The 26,416-nt window shown below is 47.9% G+C and overlaps 1 protein-coding gene across 5 annotated transcripts in view; it reads right to left on the reverse strand.

The window, feature by feature from the left end:
• Positions 1-26,416, reverse strand: part of RIN2 (Ras and Rab interactor 2) — a 213,231-nt gene that overhangs the window by 55,117 nt on the left and 131,698 nt on the right. For all 5 annotated transcript variants that reach the window (XR_010987887.1, XM_068143233.1, XM_068143231.1 and 2 more), the window contains 5 exons: positions 23,284-23,476; positions 22,404-22,515; positions 15,099-15,171; positions 14,689-14,780; positions 7,826-8,926 (listed from right to left, as the gene is read on the reverse strand). Coding sequence is in view for 4 of the 5 variants with exons in the window: in XM_068143233.1 (XP_067999334.1) it covers positions 7,826-8,926; positions 14,689-14,780; positions 15,099-15,171; positions 22,404-22,515; positions 23,284-23,476 (1,571 nt within the window). In the remaining variant the exon portion in view is untranslated. The remainder of the gene's footprint in view (positions 1-7,825; positions 8,927-14,688; positions 14,781-15,098; positions 15,172-22,403; positions 22,516-23,283; positions 23,477-26,416) is intronic.

Here is a 26,416-nt window from a genome sequence, read left to right on the forward strand (position 1 = left end):
CTCCTCCTGAACACCTCCAATGACAATGAATCCACCACCTCCCTGGGCAGCACATTCCAATGGGCAATCACTCTTTCTGTATAGAACTTCTTCCTAATATCCAACCTGAACCTCCCCTGGCGCAGCCTGAGACTGTGTCCTCTTGTTCTGGTACTGGGTGCCTGGGAGACGAGACCAACATCCACGTGTCTACAACCTCCCTTCAGGTAGTTGTAGAGAGTGATAAGGTCACCCCTGAGCCTCCTCCTCTCTAGGCTGAGCAACCCCAGCTCCCTCAGCCTCTCCTCATAGGGCTTGTGTTCCAAACCCCCCACCAACTTTGTTGCTCTTCTCTGGAATTGTTCCAGCAAGTCAACATCCTTCCTAAACTGAGGGGCCCAGAACTGGACACAGTACTCAAGGTGTGGCCTAACCAGTGCAGTACACAGGGGCAGAATGACCTCCCTGCTCCTGCTGGCCACACTGTTCCTGATGCAGGCCAGGATGCCATTGGCCCTCTTGGCTGCCTGGGCACACTGCAGGCTCATGTTCAGCCTGCCATCGACCAGTACCCCCAGGTCTCTCTCTCTGCCTGGCTGCTCTCCAGCCACTCTGACCCCAGCCTGTAGCACTGCATGGCGTTGTTGTGGCCAATGTGCAGAACCCGGGACTTGGATGTGTTAAATCTCATGCCGTTGGATTCTGCCCATCTGTCCAGCCTGTCGAGGTCCCTCTGCAGAGCCTCTCTACCCTCCAGCAGATCAACTCCTGCCCCCAGCTTGGTGTTGTCAGCAAATTTACTGATGATGGACTCAATGCCCCCATCCAGATCATCAATAAAGATGTTAAAGAGCACAGGGCCCAGCACTGATCCTTGGGGCACACCACTAGTGACTGGCCGCCAGCTGGATGTGGCACCATTCACCACCACTCTCTGGGCTCGGCCATCCAGCCAGTTCCTCACCCATCGCAGTGTGCTCCCGTCCAAGCCATGGGCTGACAGATTGGCCAGCAGTTTGCTATGGGGGACGGTGTCAAAGGCCTTGCTGAGGTCCAGGTAGACTACATCAACAGGCCTCCCCACATCCACCAGGCGGGTCACCTGATCATAGAAGGAGATCAGGTTGGTCAGGCAGGACCTGCCCTTCCTAAATCCATGCTGGCTAGGCCTGATCCCTTGGCCATCCTGTAAGTGCTGTGTGATTGCACTCAGGATGACCTGTTCCATGATCTTGCCTGGCACTGAAGTCAGGCTGACAGGCCTATAATTCCCTGGCTCATCCAACCGGCCCTTCTTATGGATGGGCACCACGTTGGCCAGCTTCCAGTCCTCTGGGACCTCTCCAGTGAGACAGGACTGCTGGAAAATTATGGAGAGTGCCTTGGCCAGCTCATCTGCCAGCTCTCTCAGCACCCTAGGATGGATCCCATCTGGTCCCATGGACTTGTGGTGATCCAAGCTGCTAAGGAGAGTTCCAACCACCTCCTCATGGAACATAGGGAAACTGTGCAGCTCCCTGGCTCCTTCTGCCAGCTCTGCAGGCCAGCTGTCTGGAAGACGTTCTGTCCTTCTAGTAAAAATTGAGGCAAAGAAGGTGTTAAGTTTCTCTGCCTTTTCCTCATCCTTTGTTACAATGTTCCCCTCCGTGTCCACCAAGGAGTGGAGGTTGTCCTTGCCCTTCCTCTTACTATTAATGTATTTATAGAAGGACTTTTTGTTGTCCTTCACAGCAGAGGCCAGTCTAAGCTCCAAATGTGCTTTTGCCTCCCTAATTCTCTTCCTACAAGACCTAGCAACATCCTTAAACATTCCGTGGGTTGCCTCCCCTCTCTTCCAAAGGTGATACACCCTCTTTTTTTCCCTCAGTTCCATTAAAAGTTCATGAACCATCCAGGCTGGCCGTCTGCCCCGGCGGCTCATCTTCTGGTGCATTGGCACAGCCTGTCCCTGAGCCTTCAACAATTCTTCATTGAAGTAGGTCCAGCTCTCCTGGACCCCTTTATTATTAAGGGCTTTATCCCAAGGAACCCTCTGAATTAGTTCCTTGAGTAACCTGAAGTCTGCCCTCCGGAAGTCCAGAGTGGAGGTCTTCTTGCTGCCCCTCTTGGCTTGACCAAAAACCGAGAATTCAATTACCTCATGGTCACTGGACCTCAAACACCCTCCAACCACCACATCACCCACCAGCCCTTCCCTGTTGGTGAAGAGGAAGTCAAGCATAGCCTTGCCCCTAGTAGGCTCTCGCAGCACCTGGGATAAGAAGCTGTCCTCCAGGCATTCTAAGAACCTCCTAGACTGTCTCCTCTCTGCTGTGTTGAGATCCCAGCAGATGTCGGGCAGGTTGAAGTCGCCCATGAGAACAAGGTCCAGAGATCTTGAGACAGCCCTAAGCTGCCTATAGAATGCTTCATCAACATCTTCCTCCTGGTTGGGTGGTCTATAACAGACTCCAACCAGGGTGTCTGCCCTGCTGGTCTTCCCTCTAATTCTTATCCACAAGCATTCAACCTGATGGTCCCTAATCTCCATCTCAATGGCATCTAGTGCCTTCCTGATGTACAGGGCCACCCCTCTACCCCTTCTTTCTCACCTGTCTCTCCTGAAGAGCTTGTAACCGTCAATTGCAGTGCTCCAGTCATGTGAGTCGTCCCACCACGTCTCTGTGATGGCAACTACATCATAATTTTCCTGCTGCATCAAGGCTTCCAGCTCCTCCTGTTTGTTACCCATGCTTCGTGCATTAGTGTACATGCACTTCAGCTGGGCTGCTGGTTTCACCTCCAACTCTAGCTTGTCGCCCCCGACTATTGTCTGAGAGGACTAGTTTCAGCCCCTTCCCCCTTCGAAACTAGTTTAAAGCCCTGTCTATGAGACCTGCCAATTCCCTTCCCAGGATCTTTTTACCTTTGGGGGACAGGCCGTTCTCATATACAGTGATCTTTCCCCTTCTCTGGGACAGATGTACTCTATCTGTTGCCAGCTGGCCTGGTGCAGTAGAAAGTTTCCCAATATCAAAGAAACCAAAATTCTTTTGACTGCACCAGCCTCTAAGCCACTTGTTAACTATAGCTGCTGACCTGTTCCTTACTGTATTCCCTCCTGCAGTTAAGGGTATTGATGAAAAAATTATTTGTGCCCCTGACCCCTCAACCAGGTCTCCCAGGGCCCTGAAGTCATCTTTGATAGCCCTGGGAGTTCTGGTTGCAACATCATCATTCCCTAACTGCATAACTAGTAAAGGGTAGTAGTCAGAGGGCTGCACCAGTCTAGGCAGCCTTCTGGTAACATCATTAACTTGGACTCCTGACAGACAACAGAGTTCTCTGAGATGGGTCAGGCCGACATATAGGGCCCTCCATTCCCCTCAGAAGGGAATCACCAATAACAATTACCCTCCTCTTTTTTTTGAGGGAACAGGTCCTGATGCCAGCGGAAGGCTGTTTAACCTTAGGCTGCTTAGCCTTAGGGAGAACCCCAGACGGTGTGTCCTCCGGCATCAGGACCACCTCACCCTCAATCTCCAGTGCTCCATATCTGTTTTCCAAGAGCAGCGGGGAAGGTGAGGGGAGGCAAGGAGATTTAACTTTGCGTCTTTTGAGAGGAACCTGCGTCCATTCCCCTCTGCTTTTTGAATAACCAGCCTCTGCTGGGGGAGCCTGCAGAGCCTGCTTACTCCGATTCAACTCTTTCCTCTTCTGATTCACCTCTTTCCTCCTTTGGTCCATCTCCTTCCTCCTCTGGTTCATCTCTTTCCTACATTTCCTTACATTTCTAAGGCTAGCAAACTTATCCTTCAGTCTGGCCACCATATTAAGCAGATAGTCAACCTGCTCACACCTTATACAAGAGTTGCCCCCACTACCCTGCATCTTAAGTGCCAGGCTCCAGCAGTCTCTACAGCCAGATACCTGGACAGCTATGTGCTTCTGTTCTACCTCAGTCTGGGTCGACACTGACTTTTTTAGGGAGATTTTGCTGCGAGTTACAACCATGCCTGTCCCTGTCCACAGCACCTACTGCCAATTAACAAAAAAAAAAAGAAAAAAAAAAAGGGGGGTGGCGCGTGAGAGTACAAGAGAAGTGACAGGCAGTATTATTTAAGCACCTTCCCACACAATCAGTTAATACCTTACTGACAACATTCATATCAGCCATTTCTTGGGCTGGGCCCAGATTTAGGCATTGGAAATGAGGTTGTTCAGATCTAAGATCCTGCCTGCTGAGCAGCTGGCAAAGTTAGGACAGTCAACTTGACTTCTTTCTGTTCACAGCCAGGAAGCAAAGAAACACAAACAAAACCTCTCAAATATTTACTATCCAAGCAGCTGTGAGCTATCAGGGTCTCTTCTGACCAGTCCAGATAAACATAGAATCATAGAATCAGTCAGGGTTGGAAGGGACCACAAGGATCATCTAGTTCCAACCCCACTGCCATGGACAGGGACAGCCCACACTAGATCAGGCTGGCCAGAGCCTCATCCAGCCTGGGCTTAAACACCTCTAGGGATGGGGCCTCAACCACCTCCCTGGACAACCCATTCTAGGGCTTCACCACTCTCATGGTCATGTCCAGTCTGAATCTCCCCACCTCCAGCTTCATTCCATTCCCCCTAGTCCTATCACTACCTGAGATCCTGAGAAGTCCTTCCCCAGCTTTCCTGTAGGCCCCCTTCAGGTACTGGAAGGCCACAATTAGGTCACCTCAGAGCCTTCTCTTCTCCAGAATGAACAGCCCCAACTCTTTCAGTTTGTCCTCATAAGATAGGTGCTCCAGCCCTCTGAATACATCCACTCTGTGAATACATATTCAGGTGTGGATGACATTTTAAAAAAGCCTTTGTATTTACCCTTAAACAGTAAAAACCCATGAGCTTCTTGACTTTATCCCAACACTGGTAATCCTGTTGTGTCAGGAAGGGTTAACAGCCTCCAGTGCTAAGATTAGGAGGTGCCTGTCAGAAATAATTAGAAACCCCAATGCACATTCTCCCAATGATTTGGCCCAAGATAAATAATTTGATATGCTCCCAGTCTGGGAAACTTAAAAAGATCTCCACAGAAGTCTCATGCTGGCAAGTCTGAGACACAGTTCTGCAAGAAAAGCTACATGACCACAGATTCACAGATTGCATTGGGTTGGAAGGGACCCTCAAAGGTCATCTTGTCCAAACCTCCTGCAGGCAGCAGGGACACCTCCAACTACATCAGGCTGCCTAGGGACACATAAACTCTGATCTTAAATATCTCCAGGGACAGCACCTCAACCGCATCCCTGGGCAACCTGTTCCAGTATTTCACCACTCTCATTGTAAAGAACTTCCTCCTGATGTCCATCCTAAATCTCCCCTCCTCCAGTTTCAAAGCACTGCCCCTCCTCCTATCACTTCAAGCCCTTCTAAACAGTCCTTCCCCAGCTTTCCTGTAGATCCCCTTCAGATATTGAAATGTAGTTATAAAGTCTCCTCAGAGCCTTCTCTACTCCAGACTGAACAGCCCCGATTCTTTCAGCCTGTCTTTGTATGAGAAGTGCCCCAGCCCTCTGATCATCTTTGTGGCCCTCCTCTGGACCTGCTCCAACAGGTCTTTGTCTCTCTTGTGTTGCAAGTCCAATAGCTGGCCACAGCACTCCAAGTGAGGAGATTATTACACAGATGTGGGAGAAGGTGCCAAACACCAACCACTTGACTAAGCCTGAGTAGGTGCTGCTCCAGCATGCATGGAAATTCAGGAGACAACAGCAGGATAAGGTGAACTCTGACTGCCCTGGAGGAGGCACCCAGTTCTGCTGGGTGGAGAGGGAGGTGAGGACTGGTTCCAGCTCCTCTCCACAGAGGCCAGACCAGGGAGCTAAGAGGCACAAACATTTTCTGCTGCAGGCTCCCTCCTTGTCCCACCAGCAGCAAGGCCCAAGCTGGAACATGAAGCTGCTACTACATGTGTGTGCCTGGCAACTCTTCCTGCAGGTCTCTGGCTGCTGCAGCCCACTCTAACATAGTGGCCACCAGGCCTGAGCAGAGCCCTAGAGCTCAGACTCTTACTTGCCACCTGGGAGGGTACACAAGAAGCAGAAAGGAGGAGGAGTTTCCCCAGCAGCACGCATTCAGGGAGGATAAAAGACTACCCAAAGTTAAAATCCAGGCTGAAATAGTCAAGCAAAACTGCAGAAAATAGGGAGTGCTGCATCATAACAAGTTCTCTATAGGGATGACTAAATCTTGGTGTTACATAGTTATCTGTTTAGCTCAGCAACATCTGATGCTCCTGATCCACTGTGGTTGTTTGCAGGCTCCAGCCATAGGCAGCAGATGATTCAAAAGAAAGTTCTTCCTTTGTTTAAACTATCCAGCTTTCTAAATTAATTACCTTTAATCACACGATCAAAGCCAAACTTTCTGTTGCTTAAGGAAACCAATCGCATTTGGTTCTTACCATAGCTTCAGCTACTCCAAACTACTGGAACATTTAAAAGCAGACATCATTTTCCCAGTCTTTAGAGACCCAGGGTCTGATTGAACCACACCCTTAGAATAAAAAGCACAAGTCAAACCAAGCCCTCGCAACACTACAAGCAAACTAGGTCTGTGTTTTCCCCAACAATAGATTGCTCTGCAGAAACCCTGGCAGTAATGTGCTTGCACCACTGCTCCATTTTTAGCTTCCATGTAACACCCATATAATATTCTTTACTCATCTAGCGAGAAGATTGTATGTCTTTGAAAGAGGCTTGATTACCAGGAGACTCTTCGTTGCCTTGTATTTGCTTTAGCAGTGCTGGCTGCTTTTGCTTGACTTTGTGGAAATGAATTTGAGGTTAAGCGCAAATACTTCCTCTCAGTCAAGAGCAGACAAAGAAGTCAACATCAAATCACCCACTACTTCCAGAGAAGGAACTTTCTGCCAATTCTGCACCAGGCCAACTGTTGGGACATTGGAGGCCAGGAGAAAAACAAGCAAATTGGAACTGAAGTGAGCTCACAAGGAAAGTATTCTGCCCCGAGGGATGTTTACCTCCTAAATGTGGCTTATAGTCTCTTCTACAAATACTGCTCAGACTCTGGCAAGATAGAGGGGCAGTGAGGTTTTTATGCAGCAACAATGATTTCACTTTTGTGGACACACAAGTCTCTCTCTGTGTTGTTAAAACATGTATTCAAACATACAGCTCATCTGCAACCACTTAGAAACATGTACATGCAACAGAGAAGTACAGAAAACCCGAGGCCAGCAGCCCCTTCTCTCTCTTGCACATGTTTGTGTCTTTGAGTTTTTAAAACTCTTAGATAGCTTTTTATTTAGCTTCAAGTGCAGGGACACTGCAGCTTTGCTAGGAGTGACTATTTGGAAGAATGAGAATTAATTTCAGAAGGCAAGCTGCTATGAAAGGTCTCTCTGCTCCTAAATGTCACTGTTTTCAAATGAATTTTCGCTTTGCAGTCCACATGGTTAGAACTGGCACAGTTTTAGCCCATACATCAAGAACTATTTCAGTGTAATTCAGGGAAGAATCATGTATTGAAGCAAATAAAGGATTGTGTATTGTTAATAGTACAACAGCTTAAAAAAATCCCCAAAACAGTAATAATCATAGGTTAAAAGCCCATATTGAAGCTATTTTAAGGATGGATTTCTACAAACAATTTTGCAGCCCAGTTATTCTGAGTTGCTAGGGTGACTGGAAGCAGGGAGGGGGAGTGGGGTTGCTTTCTTTTAAGACTCAAATGCTCAGTGGCTTGAACTCTGCTAGCAAAGTCAACTCCACCTTTCCAAACCAGCCCAAGGACTATCACTATAAACACAGATTACATGTTTTCCCCTTCCCCCAAAATACAGGAGAGTGTTTCTTACCTATCTGGTCCTCGGGGATCAGGGATTCGATTGGGGGATCAAGTTCAGAGCTTTGGGACAAATAGTTCTTGACTTGAGTCATGAACTGCCGAATGGTTTGCAGCATATCAGTGCTTGAAACATGGCACTCCTTGTTTTCCTGCAGAAAACTGACATAGTCCTGCACCAGGCACCCAAAGTAAGTGCGTTTGTCCTGGGACATCTCTGCAATTTTCTTTATCATCCTCTTTTCGGGGGTCATGAAGGAACTGAAAACTCCACTCACTTTCCGCAGCTGAGATTTCACAATCTTGGGGAGAACAAATGAACTGTTTCTTTTCTTCTTGGACTTCAAAGGGGGTGCCATGCTCTCTTGGTCACTTTCCCCCTCAAAATCCTCCAGGCTGCTGTTAGTGTCCCCCTCATAGCCGAAGAGTGGCATGCTCCGATCGAAGTCTAGGGAGTCAGAGGAGGAGGTGGAAATGCTCATGTCGCTCAGTCTCTGCCTGCCTCCATTCCACGCCTTTTTGGCAGCTGCCGAAGCTGGCTCAGGCAGGGTTTCACCTGGAACGCCAGCGGCTTTGGGCGCAGGTACAGAGCCGCAGCCAGGTCGAGTTCCTGCTGCGGTCTTGGAGCTACCTTCCACCTCTGAGGAAAGCGCCTGCTTCTTCAGGCGGGGAGGAGGGATAGGGGTTGGTTTACTCTGCAGCAAATCCGAGCCTCTCTCTTTCTTATGGTTGACTGTTTCTGGCATGCTCGCCTGCTTTATAGTCCTGGAAAGCTGTGGACTCATGAGGATGCTATTAATAGAAGGAGGTGGTGGCCGGGGTGGGGGGGAGCGAGGCCTTGCTGTGCCATTCATGTCTGGAGTTCTCGGGCTCTGCCTTTTCATTGTTCCACCGAGGTCCTGGCTGTGTACTTTTAAGAAGAGAGGATTAATGAAACACAGTGCTCCGTTGGTCTGGCTGCACTCCAGCTCCGAGGGCATTCTGGTTCGTATAGAATGCACTCCATTTATAAGGCAGAGCTGACGGGAGGCTTTGCAAGCACTGTCCAAAGGCACAGGCCTGTGAGGCGGTGAAAGGTCTGGGGGATTGATGTTAGCTGAGCAGCTCCAGAAGTCTGGGAAAAAAAAATCATCATTGCATTAACATAAGAATGCAAAACAGCAAGCAGAAGGCTTTCAGAATGTTTAGCAGAACTTCACTGGTTTCAAGTATTAAGAAATTTAAACAAGCTTTTATTAATTCAGAGCAGGGGAGGGAGGGAGGCTGGGGGGAACAACACAAAACAACAACATTCTGAGGGAATCTCTTAAAACCTTAAAAAGAGGGACCCAGGACAGCTGGTCAGTATTCAAGGACCACCTCCTCTGTGTCCAGGAGCTCTGTGTACCAACAAAGAGAAAAGCAGGTAAGAATGCTAGGAGGCCTGCCTGGATGGGCAAGGAGCTACTGGACACACTATTACTTAAAAGGAAACTCTACAGGAAGTGGAGGGAAGGACAGGTAGAACAGGGGGAATATAAGGAAGCTGCCCGAGCAGCAAGAGTCCTGGTTAGGAAAGCCAAAGCAGAGTTTGAGTTGAATCTAGCCAGGGAGATTAAAGGGAATACTAAGAACTTTTACAGGTATATTAATGGGAAGAAGAAGACTAGGGAAGGTGTGGGCCCCCTCAGAAAGGAAAATGGTGACATGGTCACATGTGATGAGGAAAAGGCTGAGGTACTTAATAACTTCTTTACCTCAGTCTTCACTGCAAGGGCCTCTAGCCACACTCCTGATGTTATGGAAGTCAAAGCCAGGGACGGGGAGGAAGAACTGCCCATTGTAAGTGCAGATCAGGTTCGTGATCATCTGAAGAACCTGAAAGTGTTCAAGTCCATGGGACCCGACGGGTTACACCCACGGGTACTGAGAGAACTGGCAGATGAGGTTGCTAAACCCCTCTCTATTATATTTCAAAAGTCCTGGCAGTCTGGGGAAGTCCCCACAGACTGGAAAAGGGGAAACATTGCCCCCATCTTCAAAAAGGGCAAGAAGGAGGAACCAGGGAACTACAGGCCAGTCAGTCTCACCTCTGTGCCTGGAAAGATCATGGAACAGATCCTCCTGGAGTCACTACTCGCTCAAAAGAATAGTGAAGAGGTGATTGGGAACAGTCAGCATGGCTTTGCCAAGGGCAAATCCTGCCTGACCAACCTGGTGGCCTTCTATGAGCAGGTGACAAAATTAATAGATGAGGGGCGAGCAACTGATGTCGTTTACCTGGACCTGAGCAAAGCCTTCGACACTGTCCCACACCACATCCTGGTCTCCAAACTGGTGACGCATGGGTTTGATGGGTGGACCACTAGATGGATAAGGAACTGGCTTGATGGCCGCACCCAAAGAGTGGCTGTCAATGGCTCCATGTCCCAGTGGAGGCCAGTGACAAGTGGAGTCCCTCAGGGATCAGTCCTGGGACCTGTCTTATTCAACATCTTTGTGGGGGACATGGACAGTGGCATTGAGTGCACCCTCAGCAAGTTTGCTGATGACACCAAGCTGTGTGGTGCAGCAGACACGCTGGAGGGAAGGGAGGCCATCCAGAGGGACCTTGACAGGCTGGAGAGGTGGGCACAGGCCAACCTCATGAAGTTCAATAAGAGCAAGTGCAGGGTCCTGCATCTGGGTCGAGGCAATCCCAGGCACAAATACAGGCTGGGCAGTGACTGGCTGGAGGGTAGCCCTGAGGAGAGAGACTTGGGGGTGCTGGTGGACAAGAAGCTCAACATGAGCTCTCAGTGTGCACTTGCAGCCCGCAAAGCCAATCAGATCCTGGGCTGCATCAGGAGAAGTGTGGCTAGCAGGTCGAGGGAGGTGATCCTCCCCCTCTACTCAGCCCTGGTGAGACCCCACCTGGAGTACTGTGTCCAGTTCTGGAGCCCCTATTACAAGAGGGATGTGGAGGTGCTGGAATGAGTCCAGAGAAGGGCCACGAGGATGATCAGAGGGCTGGAGCACCTCTCCTATGAGGACAGACTGAAGGAGTTGGGGCTGTACAGTCTGCAGAAGAGAAGGCTCCGAGGAGACCTAATTGTCGCCTTCCAGTATCTGAAGGGGGCCTACAGGAAGGCTGGGGAAGGACTTCTCAGGATATCAGGTAGTGATAGGACTAGGGGGAATGGAATGAAGCTGGAGGTGGGGAGATTCAGGCTGGATGTGAGGAGGAGGTTCTTCACCATGAGAGTGGTGAAACCCTGGAATGTGTTGTCCAGGGAGGTGGTCGAGGCCCCGTCCCTGGGGGTGTTTAAGAGTAGGCTGGATGAGGCTCTGTCCAGCCTGATCTAGTGTGGGGTGTCCCTGCCCATGGCAGGGGGGTTGGAACTAGATGATCCTTGTGGTCCCTTCCAACCCTGAATGAAACTATGAAACTATGAAACACCACCAGACATAGCTGCATGCCGCACTCCTGGGACTGCTGTTACTCATTTATAAATACCATGACCTATGTGTAGCTTCCAATCAGCCCACTGAGCTAAGCTTAAAAAGAAACTGAGAGTCAAAGAATGGAGACCAAGACAGTAATTCTTACCAACTTGAGACCAAAATGAACAGACTGCTTACAAGCATCTCTAACTCATGAGAAATAAGCCTAGATTCTCAGCTTGTATCAATGAGACCACTCCATTAAAGACAAAAATTAGACTGATTTCCACCAGCTGATGGCCATTTAAGGCAACTCAAGGAAGTTTTTGGTCTGGTTTCTTTTGATAGTGAACAAATGCAACTACACATGAAGAGCCAGCTCCTATTTTACTGTGCTGGGTGCACTCACAACCTTGAACTATGCAGCCCTGCCTCTGCAGTGGTGACAGAGTTTTGCCTGAGGTTCTAGACACTCAGCAGCATGTAAAGAGACCAAACGTGAAGTCCCACACCAGCAGTGTTGAAAACCTGTGATAAACCAGCAAGTTTCAGCTGCAGCCTCTGCACCTGTCCCAGCAAAGTGCCAGAATGTTTGTGAAACTGAGTTAATGATAAAGCCCATTAGCTCCTGAAAGTATAAAGGCTGAAACAAGACAAGGCCTTGAGGACAGCAAACAGACTGAAAGAAGGGAGCAATACCAGAGGAGGGATAAAATTTGCCAATCTTGACATGGCCCCTTTTCCTGTAGTGTCAAGATGCCTCATGTGGGCTGTTGAGCAATGACACCTAAATGCTAAACAATCCACAATAGGGTCCATGCCCAACAGCTGTGTCTTGTCCACAAGACAGACAACAGGAAATGGCCCATGGTGATAGGCCACTGTCACAGAACACGTGTAGGCACAGACATATTTCTCTACATAGTCACATAATGCTGCTGGGTTTTTTTCCAGCTCCATCACCGCACATCCTTGCCTGAAGATCCCTCAGCAGACTGGCCAGTGTGCCTAGCACATGAGCTAGTGCAATGACACATGATGTAAGCACTGCTTCAGGTCAAACACAAGAGAGACAGAGAGGAAATCTCATGTTTAGCATGCCAAACCTTACAGGTTAGCAGCAGCCTTGAAACCCTCACCAGCAGTTCTTCCTGCTGTGCTTTATGAGGCTACATGCTACTGACCTGCTTGTGAAGGTCTCCCTCTGAGTCTACAACATAACAGTTCTGACAGGAGCTACAACCCTCCATGTTGAAGCATGGAACAGGCTGCCCAGACAGGTTGTGAAGGCTTCTCTGGAGACATTCAAACCCCACCTGGTTGCATTCCTGTGTGACCTACTGTAGGTGATCCTGTGGCAGCGGGGTTGGACTAAATGATCTTTTAAGGTCCCTTTCAACTCCTAATGTTCTGTGATTCTGTGCTTTGTGCCTATGTGTTGCTTAAGGAAAGCTCACACTTAACAGAGAGGGCCCTTGGGAGTTTTTAGACATCTCTTGGTCCAAAGCATTGAGGGACTGACTTCCTGGTTTACTCTTTTGCATGTGTGTGGTGGGTTGAGAGAGACGGCCTAGCTTTCTCTCCCCCACAAAGGGAAAAAAAAACCCACAGCTAACTCAGCCGGAGAAGCGGAAGGGATGCTATATTTTACAAGCAATGTGGAAAAGCAGGTTAGATATACAATTTATACAGTATTTACAATATATACACAGAAATATACAGCAAAAGTAAAAAAAAACAAGAATACAGGAATGAAATTCCCTCTGGAGGAGGAGGGTTCCCCCCTGTACCCCCTTTTCTCCCCCTACCTCCCTTTTTTTCCCAAAGAGGGTTAGAAAGAGAGAAAAAGGCAGTTATTAATAAAGCAGAATTCTAGTAGGCCTATTAGTAGGATTAGTTGCTTATCTGTTCAAGGTTGCTCTGGCAAGGAGCCCAGAAGCAGGCAAGCTGGAAAGGAGAAGGAAAGGGACCGACTGAGAAAAAATTCCAGCTGTGCTAAAACTTAAAACTGCATTCTACCAATCTACCAATGAAATTCATTTAGAGTATCGATGTTTTCATTGTCTTCACCAAAACATTCAGCCAGTGTCCTAGCACTGTCTCTTTCTTAAAGGCACAGCCTCAAACGGTCACAATGTGGACACCTAGAATTCCACCTGAATCTCAACTTTGTCGTTTGGTTTTTGCCCACAGAGGTTGTGATCTCAATTTGGTGTGCAGTAGGTAACTGTCCACAAATGCACCACCACACAGACACTCATGCATCAGCCTCCTCAGCTTTCAAATGTATTAAAGAAACAATACACAACACAGAGAGAGACTGTTCACTGTTCTGTTCAAGATCAAGACCAACCCTGCAGCAGGTAGGCCATGGTACTCTCAGGAAGTGAGGACACTGTGGTTAGTTTGAAGGGCTCACTCAATGCCACCATTATCGTCTCCTATGGAGAAACTCACCCAATGTTACTTTAAGGCTTCCAGGTGTCACTGGGAGACTGTCTCCACTACACTGTATCCCAGTCAGACCTCTTTTTCCTCCTGTCCAAATATTCACCTAATCAACAGTTCCAGGTTTCCCATGAAAATCCATGCTTTCACCTGATTACCTAAACTTGCAGATAAACAGTGCAGAAGTCATTGGTCTTCTCTCTAAAACCAAGCCCTTAATTGCATTGGTACTGCAGCAAAACAAAATGCAAAGCAGTGCAATGCTTCCCTGTGGATGGATTTGCTGTAAAGTCCCATCAACAAGTTCTAGAGAGCCTCATGCTAACACTCTGATTGAGTGAGAATCTGTTTCTAAATTGAAGATGATTCAAAAAATCTGCTGGGACAAAGACTGCTGACAGTCAACCCTCCCTTCCTGCAGAAGAAAATAAGGCCATTCAGCACTTTGCAGGAGTTGCTCAACAATTCATCTGGGTGGAACCCATGGTTCAAATCTCACCAGGCTTTGCATCTCTTGCAAGCTCTGGATAGATTTTGAAACAAGCCTGTGTTTGGTTGCAGCAGTCAAGGCTACGAGGATGATGAGGGGACTGGAGCACTGCCTGGTGAGGAGAGGCTGAGGGACCTGGGGCTTTTTAGTCTGGAAAAGAGACAACTGAGAGGGGATTTACTAAATGTTTATCAATATCTGAGGGCTGGGGGTCAGGAGGGAGGGGGACAGGCTCTGCTCACTTGCTTTTAAGACTTGCTTTGCCCAAAGACTGCTCAGAGGGGAGAGAAGGGAAGGAGGGAAAGACAGATGAAAGGAAGGAAACAGCACTAACAAAACTATCAACAGAAGGCATGAAGGAAGGAAGAGCATGAAAGTTACTATTTCTAAGTACAAAATTTGACCTTCCCAAAAGGAGAAGCTGCTTTTCTAAAGGATCATCACTGACAAATATGAACTGCCAACTGATACAGACCATTTCTTCAAGCTTACAGCAATGCAACAGGAAATAACATCTATTACAGAGAAAAACTTACTCAGTCCAAGCTGAGCAATCTCTTCAAGTTCAGCTTCTGACTTTGCTGCAGCAATAGCATGAGGCAACTTGAGGGTGAATGGAAGGACATCCCTGGTTTTGAAGAGAATAAACAATTGTGGGTTTCACAACATCCAGAGTTGTAAAAACTTTTTTATTTTTTTCAATGCCAGCAGTGCCTTATCTCTGATTCTTATTTTCTTCTTGAGCTGAAGCAGATAGCTTGAGTCTCAAACAGAGCACACAGTGAAAACACTACCAACCCCAAGGCTCCTTTAGCCTGGAAAGTGGTGTGAAATGCAAATGACAGTCAGGTTCCCAGGACTCCCTTTAGACTCATTTCCACATGGCAATCAATTCAGACTCAGGACAATCTAGCAAATGCAACTCAGAAGATGAACACCATCTTACCTGCTAATACAGTAGAAAGCAATGAGCCTGAATAAATCAGCAAAACTTATTCCAGAGCCCTCCAAGGAAAATGCTGTGAAGAAAGTTACAAGAGAGAAAAATCACATATCTACCCACATTTTTTTTTGAGAAGCTTAGAGTCATAGAATCATGGAATGGTCTGGGTTAGAAGGGATCTACAAAGGGCATCTAGTCCAACCCCTTCTGCAGTCAGCAGGGACATCCTCAACTAGATCAAGCTGCCCAGAGCCCTGTTGAGCCTCACTTTGAATATCTCCAGCGATGGGACCCCAACCACCTCCCTGGGCAACCTGTTCCAGTGTTCTACTCCCCTCATAGTAAAGAACTTGTTCCTAACATCCAGTCTAAATTTGTTCTTCTCTAGTTTGAAGCCACTGTCCCTTGTCCTATCACTGCAGGCCTTGGTAAACAGTCTCTCCCCATCCTTCTTGTAGGCCCCCTTCAGGTACTGGAAAGTCATTATTAGGTCTCCCCGGAGCCTTCTCTTCTCCAGGCTGAACAACCCCAGATCCTTCAGCCTGTCATTGTAGCAGATGTGCTCCAACCCCCTGATCATTTTCATGGCCCTCCTCGAGACCTGTTTAAAAAAATGCATCTTAGATGTCTAAAGAAAAACCCAAAATAAACAAACAAACCACCAAACCCCCCACAAAAACAACAACAACAACAAAGATGTTTAAAAAAGCCCAACGTAACAAAACAAACAAACAAAAAAAACCCAAAACCACAAAATAGTAACTCTGCACAATCAATAGAATAGAACAGAACAGAACAGAACAGAATAGAATAGAATAGAACTGAATTGAATTGACCAGGTTGGAGAAGACCTTTGAGATCGTTGAGTCCAACATATCACCCAACACTATCTATCTATCAACTATCTAACTATCAAACTAGCTACTATTTTGTTAAGAGAAAACAACTGTGTGGAGCAGTACTGTGCCTCTGCTAAAGGCACTGTCAAGAACATACTGCTCATCTAGTAGTAGGTTTGGGTCTGTATTCCAGACACATGGTCTAATGCCTGGGGAACAGGTGAGGTGTGATGAGAATTGCACAGCATTTTGCTAAGAGGCATAAATCAATAACTGAGGCATTGCTTGCCCTGTGTACTAATATACTTTGTTTTAAATCTCCAATTTCCTCCTCTTGTATTCCATTCTACTCACTTGTCTTCTCCTCAGATGTGTTAGCAACTGATGGGAGATGATAAACTTTCACTTGTTTCAAGAAAACCATTTAACCTGAAAACTCTTTTAAAAAACCTCAGATGATTGTACTTTATGCCACTGCCTTGCACAATGGGGAGGGAGAGTCAGGCAATGCTTTAAATCATCTAGTTCCAACACCCCTGCCAGGGACAGGGACACCTTCCACTAGAGCAGGTTGCTCAAGAACTCAAACTTGGCCTTGAACACCTCCAAGGAGGGGGCATCCACAACCTCCTCAGGCAACCTATTTCATTGTCTAACCACCCTCACTGTAAAGAATTTCTTTCTAATCTCCAGTCTAAATCTGCCCGCCTCGAGCTTCAAACCATTCCTTCCTGTTCTAGTACTACAAGCCCTTGTAAAATGTTCCTTTCCAGCTTTCTTGCAAGCCCCCTTCAGGTGCTGGAAGGCTGCTATAATGCTACCCTGGAGCCTTATCTTCTCCAGGCTGAACAGCCCTAACTCTCTCAACCTGTCTATATAGGGGAGGTTCTCCAGCCCTCTGATCATCTTCATGGCCCTCCTCTGGACCTGCTCTAACAGTTTGTGGTGAAGAGGTTATTAAATTTATGAATATGATATATGAATTATGAAAATATTATTTTTATTAATTATCAAACTATTAATAACCTATAAATCACCAACTTATATACATGTTCTAGTGCACGTTTGTGAAATAGAATCCACAAGTGGCTTAATGTTATGATTAGAATTTAATTGAACTGAGTGCTAGTGGATGGAAAGCACGTGGAAGATATTCGATTCCCTTCAGACAACAGGGATCGGTCCTGGTCGGGGTCGGTCCGTGGGGTCAGCCCTCAAAATCGGCTCGCACGGCAGGGCGGGACGACGGTGGCTGGTAGGTGGGCTCGGACGACGCGGCAGCAGGCAAAGCTACGGGGGTCGGCCCAACCATGGCGGTTCTCGGGGCTGATGCAAACAGCCTCGGGGAGAGAATGTGGCTGCGTTAGGCGGCGGATTCTCGTTTACTGAGCGTAATGGAGCAGCGGGACTCTCGGAGTGGTCCCGGGTTCGGTACAGTATAGGCACGAACAATGCCTTAGTCTTCCCTGAGATTCACAGGGCTCAGAGCGGCACTCGGTGGCTCCTCTCCCGCTACGGGGGGCTAGGCATACGTGGACTCGGTATCGATCAAGTCCCTTCTCCCCGGCAACTGGGCAGATCTTACCCTCGGGGGTTGGTCCAGTCCTCCGGTGGCACGGTGGGCTCTCCCGGTCGGTACGACTGGCTGTAGCGACGCTGAGCTCCTCAGAAACAGCGAAGGTCCTCCCTCTGGGCTTCTTAACGATGCAGAGGCTTTCAGTATGCGTGCATGTATAACAGAAGCTATCAACAATAAGCTCAATGGCAAAGGCTGCAGCTCGAGAGTTACTCTCTCGAGCAAGCACAGAGACAAAGTGAATGAGGGGGCAACTTGTTTACCAACTGGGGTGATACTTATAGATTCCTCGAGGCTGGGCTTGACCAATGGGCACTCTCATAAACAACTAGCTTCAGCCTATAGAAAGCGTGAAGCAAGAATTATGCCCATACTTGGTGTCAGCATGAGCACTGCATGCGCTGGGTGCGTGCTGGCCTGGCTAATGCCTTGGCTTTTGTCTTCCTCCTGGAGGAGGGGGAACTTGTCCACATGCTGGGACAAGATTCAGTATCTGGGCATAATGTGCCTTCACCACACAGTTCCATGTCCTTCTTATGCTGGGAGCACCAGAACTGGGTGCAGCCATCTCCCTGTGGCAAACCTCACCCAATGACTACAAAGATCAAGCAGAAGCAGCTCCTAAAGAGAAAGGATCTAGATCTTTCACCTCTGGACATGTTTAAGACTAGAACAGAAAGAAGAGCACTGAAATATAACAGCAATGTCAGACTGGTTCCTGAAGGACATGGACACCAGTCCTTTGACAGCCTTGGATAACTTCTAGAAAGAGGTGAATGTGGAATCTGTGATTGCCATCACTGAGTTGGAAAAGCTAGATGACAGAGGGTGAATCTCCTGCTGGTGTGGTGTGCACACTCTCTGCGTGCAGAGGAATGCTTTTGAAATTCCCAGCTTCCCAAAGGGGAGTACTTCCACTGCTGTAGATGCTTCAAACATCTGGACTGAAACAAGGCAGACCTCTGGGCTTGGTGAGGAAAGCCAAAAACCAGACAGCAGCTTTGGATCCCCTCACAGCAATGCTTCTCAGTGAGTAACAAATGTGTAGCTTTGTCAGCATCCAGGCTCTATGGCCAGGTCCCCCACACCAAGGTTCCAGTGCTACTAACTATAAAGTCTGCATGTGAACCAGAGGAAAACTTCAGTGATGTACTTTTGTCCAATCTTTACACTGAAGGGCAGGCCAACCTGGCTCAGAAAAAGGTGTTTTCTTTAAAGAGAGACACCAACAACACAGACAGCAAGCACGCAGGTGACCTGGGGACAAGCTGAGAGGACCGTTCAGATCCCTGGACTCAATTAAAACCTCAACTATGACTGCTGAGTAAAAACATCAGCAGATACTTCCCCCTTGTGGTAAAATTCTATTCATGAGAGCCATTGTATTAGTATTTTATTTTCTAGAGGGCAGACAAGACATTCGTTTGTATAACAAGCTTACAACCACAGCATTAGATCAACCAGCACTGATACCTTCCTCTTCTCTTCATCATGCCTTGTTTGTAACCAGAACAAAAACCAGACACACAGAATTAACTATTTTGTTGCTAGGGGCAAGGAAGGGAGAAATAAAAAGGAACAAACTCCACTAAAATTATCTCCTTACTAACAGAAACAGAAGTCTCAAGCTGCACCAGGGGAGGTTTAGGCTGGATGTTAGGAAGTTCTTCACAGAAAGAAAGATTGGCCATTGGAATGTGCTGTCCAGGGAGGTGGTGGAGTCACCATCACTGGAGGTGTTTAAAAAGAGCCTGGATGAGGCACTTGGTGCCATGGTTTAGTTGATCAGATGGTGTTGAGTGATAGGTTGGACTTGATGATCTGGAAGGTCTTTTCCAACTTGGTCTATTCTATTCTGACATGAATTCTATTCAACTACAGACCCTCTGCTTCAGGGAAGTTTAATTGAAATTACTGCTGATTTTCTCTGGTTTAATTTAATCTACTTGCAGTATCTGCACCACAAACACTCACCAGCTGCAGCTTCCTCCTTTCATTCCTATGTCTCAAGCATATCTTTCACACTTTCCCTCTGAAGAGAGGAGGGCAGCATAGTTTGGAAACGGACTGGAACTCTCAACATTTGCTCATTTGTATTAGAATAGAATAGAATAGAATAGAATAGAATAGAATAGAATAGAATAGACCAGACCAGGTTGGAAGAGACCTTCAAGATCATCGCGTCCAACCTATCATCCAACACCACCTAATCAACTAACCCATGTAACCAAGCACCCTGCTAAGTCTCCTCCTGAACACCTCCAGTGATGGCGATTCCACCACCTCCCTGGGCAGTCCATTCCAATGGGCAATCACTCTCTCTGTGTAAAACTTCCTCCTGACCTCCAGCCTGAACTTCCCCTGGCGCAGCCTGAGACTGTGTCCTCTTGTTCTGGTGCTGGCTGCCTGGGAGAAGAGACCAACCTCTTCCTGTTTACAATCCCCCTTCAAGTAGTTGTACACAGCAATAAGGTCACCCCTGAGTCTCCTCCTCTCCAGGCTAAGCAGCCCCAGCTCTCTCAGCCTCTCCTCATAGGGCTTGTGTTCCAAGCCCCTCACCAACTTCGTTGCCCTTCTCTGGACTCATTCCAGCAAGTCAACATCCTTCCTAAACTGAGGGGTCCAGAACTGGACACAGTACTCGAGGTGTAGCCTAACCAGTGCAGTGTACAGGGGCAGAATGACCTCCCTGCTCCTGCTGGCCACACTGTTCCTGATACAGGCCAGGATGCCATTGGCCCTCCTGGCCACCTGGGCACACTGCAGGCTCATGTTCATCCTACCATCAACCAGCACCCCCAGGTCCCTCTCTGCCTGGCTGCTCTCCAGCCACTCTGACCCCAGCCTGTAGCACTGCATGGCGTTGTTATGGCCGATGTGCAGAACCCAGCACTTGGATGTGTTAAATCTCATGCCGTTGGACTCTGCCCATCTGTCCAGCCTGTCGAGGTCTCTCTGCAGAGCCTCTCTACCCTCCAGCAGATCAACTCCTGTCCCGAGCTTGGTGTCATCAGCAAATTTACTGATGATCGACTCAATGCCCTCATCCAGATCATCAATAAAGATGTTAAAGAGGATTAGAAAGAGGATGTTAAAGAGGATTAGAAAATAGGGAACAAATGTAATTGGTATGAAACAAAAAGAAAAATCATTAGTCTCACATCAGAAACTGTTCCAAGGACTTAAAAGCCATCTAGTGATTACATTTTAAAAAATTAATCAAACAAATACATCACCCCCCAATTTGTAGACAGAGAAAGACAGTGAGTTGTGGTGAGACCTCACCTAGAGTGCTGTGCTCAGTTATGGGACACCCAACAGAAGAGAGACATAGACCTGCTGGAGTGGGTCCAGAGCAGGCAACAAAGATGATCACAGAGCTGAGGCACCTCTCCTATGAAGAGAGGCTGAAAGAATTGAGGCTGTTCAGTCTGGAGAAGAGAAGGCTCCAGGAAGACCTGATAGCTGCATTTCAATGTCTGAAGAGGACCTACAGGAAGGCTGGGGAAGAACTAATTAGAAGGGCTTGGAGTGATAGGATGAGGGACAATGGTTTTAAACTGGAGCAGGGGAGATTTAGGTTGAACATCAGGAGGAAGTTCTTCACAGTGAGAGTGGTGAAATACTGGAACAGGTTGCCCAGGGATGTGGTTGAAGCTCTGTTCCTGGAGACATTCAAGACCAGACTTGATGTGTCCCTGGGCAGCCTGATGTAGTTGGAGGTGTCCCTGCTGACTGCAGGAGGCAGTTGGACAAGATGACCTTTGAGGGTCCCTTCCAACCTGATGCAATCTGAGAATCTGTGAGTCTCATGACAGAGCTGCATCCAAGAACAGTCCCCTAGTACAAGGAAATGCAAGGAGGCATCACCAACAGCAGAGAGGACCATAGCTTGCATTTCTACAGGAGAGGATAACTACCCATAATAATGAATGAATCCCACATTCAGCAAGGTTCATGAAAGAAGCATTCCAGTTGTGCCCAGCACAGACTTAGGCACTTCTGTATCTCCCTTCTCCAGGATACTGAAGGTGAAGAGGAGGCTCAGGGGAGACCATATTGCTCTCTACAACTACCTGAAAGGAGGCTGTAGCCAGGTGGGGGTTGGTCTCTCCTCCCAGGCAACCAGCACCAGAACAAGAAGAGACAGTCTCAAACTGTGACAGGGGAAGTTTAGGCTCAAGGTGAGTAGAAAGTTCTTCACAGAAAGAGTAATTGGCTATTGGAATGTGCTGCCCAGGGAGATGGTGGATTCACCATCCCTGGAGTTGTTCAAAAAAGGATTGGATGTGGCACTTGAAGGCGTGATTTAGTTGTCCTGAGGTGTTAGGTATTAGGTAATAGGTTGGACTTGATGAACAAGAGGACACAGTCTCAAGCTGTGCCAGGGGAGGTTCAGACTGGATGTTAGGAAGAAATTCTACACAGAGAGAGTGATTGCCCATTGGAATGTGCTGCCTGGGGAGGTGGTGGAGTCACCATCATCGGAGGTGTTTAGGAGGAGACTTGATAGGGTGCTTGGTGACATGGTTTAGTTGATTAGGTGGTATTGGATGATAGGTTGGACTCAATGATCTCAAAGGTTTCTTCCAACCTGGTCTATCCTATCCTATCCTATCCTATCCTATCCTATCCTATCCTATCCTATCCTATCCTATCCTATCCTATCCTATCCTATCCTATCCTATCTCTATCTCTCTATCTTTTCCAACCTGGTTGATTCTATGATACTCCTGAGCCACTCACAGAGTCCTCCTCAGAGAGCACTCTGGGCAGTCTGTGACACTATTTACATGACTCGAGGTACCTTCTGCTGTGGGTTTCATCAATGCACAGAGCTCCTGGCTCACACAGGGTGACAAACAGCTGGTAAAAGTGTAAGTCACAACTTACTGTATGTGCTTTCTTTTATTGCAAGTTCTTTTAGGCAGGGCCCACAGTCACTGGGGAGATGCAGAGAGATGACTTTCTTCTGCAGCCTTGCAGATTTCCTAACCAGAAATATCTGTTGTGGAGAAGGCAAAAGGATGTGGGTTTAGCTTCATCACAGGTGCCTTAACAGACATTACAGACAAATGGAACCAGAACAGCTTAATGATTTCTGAGCTGTGCAAAACTTCTCAGGATTTTGTTTGCTTGTTACTGTTCAGGTCCAACAGCTTGGAGGAAAATGGCAGCAGGACATTTAGAAGTGTCTCACCCTTGTGTAACACAGACACATGACACCAAGCTATTATGCCTTTAACTCTCCAGTTTAACACACAGCAAAACTCAAGCCTTGAGTCAAGCTGCAACACATGGAAGAGTCTGATAGTGGAATGGCTCCTAGTGCAGAACTAGAAACATGCCATGTGGCTCATCCAAGCAGACAGGGCCTGGTTTCCATCACAGCAACTTCAGTGCATGCACCAGAGAAGGATAAATCACTGACAGTTCCCATTTTTCTATTGCTTTCTTGTTATGGGGGAAGATACATCTGTCACAAACAACTTTGGATAGCAAGGCTCAGCTGTGGAGCTGCAACTGCAGCATTCTCAGCTCCAGAGGACCCCAAACTAGACCCACAGTGTAAGAGCCCAGGTCACTCTCCAACTGGTCCAGCTGCCAAGCACTCAGAAAGCCTTCATCTTAGATCATCTAAAGCAGAAAAGCAATGAGATTGGGATGTTAGTTGGGTTTTTGTTTTCTTGGAGTTTTGTTGTTCTGGGTTTGTTTGGGTTTTGGTATGTTTTTTTACCACTTGCATCAGACAAATTGAAATGTAGATTCTTACCCCAGGAGGCTGGGCCTGCAGAATTTCCATGGCTTCAGCATCATTCAGACCAAGCTGTAGCCACACAGGGTGAGTATGGAGGAGCTTGTCCAATATGCTTAGCTTGTTGGATAGGCTGTCGTATCCAGAGTCCCGGGGGCAGCTCTTGACATCATTTTTCTCAGGAGAGACATTTTCCATGTCCTTTACTAGACTGTGAAAATTAAATGTAAAGAAAATAAATAAATAAACCCCAAAATCCAGATGTGCTAAACTCTTACAAACAATCACTCAGCTTAGCAAATAGTTATCACAAAGCTAATGGCATCCTAGAATGGTGTTTCTCCTACTGAGAATTCATGTAATTAGTATACACAAACATTCTCTTATACATAAGATTTCTTTCTTTCACTTATCCTGAGCTTGGTCTCTTCTCTGAGTTGGTCTCTTCTCCCAGGCAACCAGCACCAGAACAAGAGGACACAGTCTCAAGCTGTACCAGGGGAAGTTTAGGCTCGAGGTGAGGAGAAAGTTCTTCACAGGGAGAGTCGATAGCCATTGGAATGGGCTGCCCAGGGAGGTGGTGGAGTCACCATCCCTGGAGGTGTTCAAGAGGGGATTGGACATGGCACTTGGTGCCATGGTCTAGTAGTCATGAGGTGTTGGGGGACAGGTTGGACTTGATGATCTTTGAGGTCTTTTCCAACCTTGTTGATTCTATAATTCTATGAGTTTAATGTGTAGCTTTTAACCCATGGCATCTGTTAGCTTGAAATTCAGCAGTCACTTTAGCCACAGGTGTGCATGCATACGTGATCAACTGACAACTCTTTCCTTTGTTATATTCACATCTGGCTAAGCTTCTCTTCAAAGCTACTTGTGCAATTCAGATAGTTTTAGTCCCAGGTAGACTGCAAAAGCTACAACCCAGAAAAATCTTCCCCTGCCCTGCCTGCCAGAAAAAAAACATAAATCTATATTGCCCGTTGTAAGTGCAGATTGCCCATTGTAAGTGCAGATCAGGTTCGTGATCACCTGAAGAACCTGAAAGTGTTCAAGTCCATGGGACACGACGGGATACACCCACGGGTACTGAGAGAACTGGCAGATGAGGTTGCTAAACCCCTCTCTATTATATTTCAAAAGTCATGGCAATCTGGTGAAGTCCCCACAGACTGGAAAAGGGGAAACATTGCCGCCATCTTCAAAAAGGGTAAGAAGGAGGAACCAGGGAACTACAGGCCAGTCAGTCTCACCTCTGTGCCTGGAAAGATCATGGAGCAGATCCTCCTGGAGTCACTACTCGCTCAAAAGAATAGTGAAGAGGTGATTTGGAACAGTCAGCATGGCTTCGCCAAGGGCAAATCCTGCCTGACCAACCTGGTGGCCTTCTATGAGCAGGTGACAAAATTAATAGATGAGGGGAGAGCAACTGATGTCGTTTACCTGGACCTGAGCAAAGCCTTCGACACTGTCCCGCACCACATCCTGGTCTCCAAACTGGTGACACATGGGTTTGATGGGTAGACCACTAGATGGATAAGGAACTGGCTTGATGGCCGCACCCAAAGAGTGGCTGTCAATGTGTCCATGTACCAGTGGAGGCCAGTGACAAGCGGAGTCCCTCAGGGATCAGTCCTGGGACCTGTCTTATTCAACATCTTTGTCAGTGACATGGACAGTGGCATTGAGTGCACCCTCAGCAAGTTTGCTGATGACACCAAGCTGTGTGGTGCAGCAGACACGCTGGAGGGAAGGGAGGCCATCCAGAGGGACCTTGACAGGCTGGAGAGGTGGGCACAAGCCAACCTCATGAAGTTCAATAAGAGCAAGTGCAGGGTCCTGCATCTGGGTCGAGGCAATCCCAGGTACAAATACAGGCTAGGCAGTGAGTGGCTGGAAAGTAGCCCTGAGGAGACAGACTTGGGGGTGCTGGTGGACAAGAAGCTCAACATGAGCTCTCAGTGTGCACTTGCAGCCCGCAAAGCCAATCAGATCCTGGGCTGCATCAGGAGAAGTGTGGCTAGCAGGTCAAGGGAGGTGATCCTCCCCCTCTACTCAGCCCTGGTGAGACCCCACCTGGAGTACTGTGTCCAGTTCTGGAGACCCTATTACAAGAGGGATGTGGAGGTGCTGGAGCGTATCCAGAGAAGGGCCACAAGGATGATCAGAGGGCTGGAGCACCTCTCCTATGAGGACAGACTGAAGGAGTTGGGGCTGTTCAGTCTGGAGAAGAGAAGGCTCCGAGGTGACCTAATTGTGGCTTTCCAGTATCTGAAGGGGGCCTACAGGAAGGCTGGGGAAGGACTTCTCAGGATATCAGGTAGTGATAGGACTAGGGGGAATGGAATGAAGCTGGAGGTGGGGAGATTCAGGCTGGATGTGAGGAGGAAGTTCTTCACCATGAGAGTGGTGAAGCCCTGGAATGTGTTGTCAAGGGAGGTGGTCGAGGCCCCGTCCCTGGAGGTGTTTAAGAGCAGGCTGGATGAGGCTCTGTCCAGCCTGATCTAGCGTGGGGTGTCCCTGCCCATGGCAGGGGGGTTGGAACTAGATGATCCATGTGGTCCCTTCCAACCCTGAATGAAACTATGAAACTATGAAACTATTCAGCACTCTGCCAATGAGCAACTCACTACCTGTTGGTGATCACTGCACCAAACTCCCTTGCTCTGTTTACTTCTAGGGATTATTTTCACAACAGAAATCCACAAACTGGAACCACTTCATCTTATTGCCAGACCATTCTCTCTGCTGCACCAGCTCTGCCATTTGATGCTGGAGGACACACCATCTAGGGTTTTCCCTGTGGCAAAACAGCCTAAGGTTAAACAGCCTAAGGTTAAACAGCCTTCCCCCGGCATCAGGACTTGCTCCCTTAAAAAAAAGAGGAGGGTAATTGTTATTGGCGATTCCCTCGTGAGGGGAACAGAGGGCCCCATATGTCGACCAGACCCTACTCACAGGGAGGTTTGTTGCCTCCCGGGAGCTAGGGTTGGAGATGTTACCAGAAGGCTGCCTGGTATGGTGCAGCCCTCTGACTATTATCCCTTGATATTTATGCAGTTAGGGAATGATGATATTGCAACCAGGACTCCCAGGGCTATCAAGAATGACTTTAGGGCCCTGGGGGATCTGGTTGAGGGGTCAGGTGCAC

Source organism: Melanerpes formicivorus, unplaced genomic scaffold (genome assembly GCF_026170545.1).
Source record: "Melanerpes formicivorus ecotype bairdi unplaced genomic scaffold, bMelFor1.0.p_v2 SCAF_9, whole genome shotgun sequence".
Lineage (NCBI taxonomy): Eukaryota > Metazoa > Chordata > Aves > Piciformes > Picidae > Melanerpes > Melanerpes formicivorus.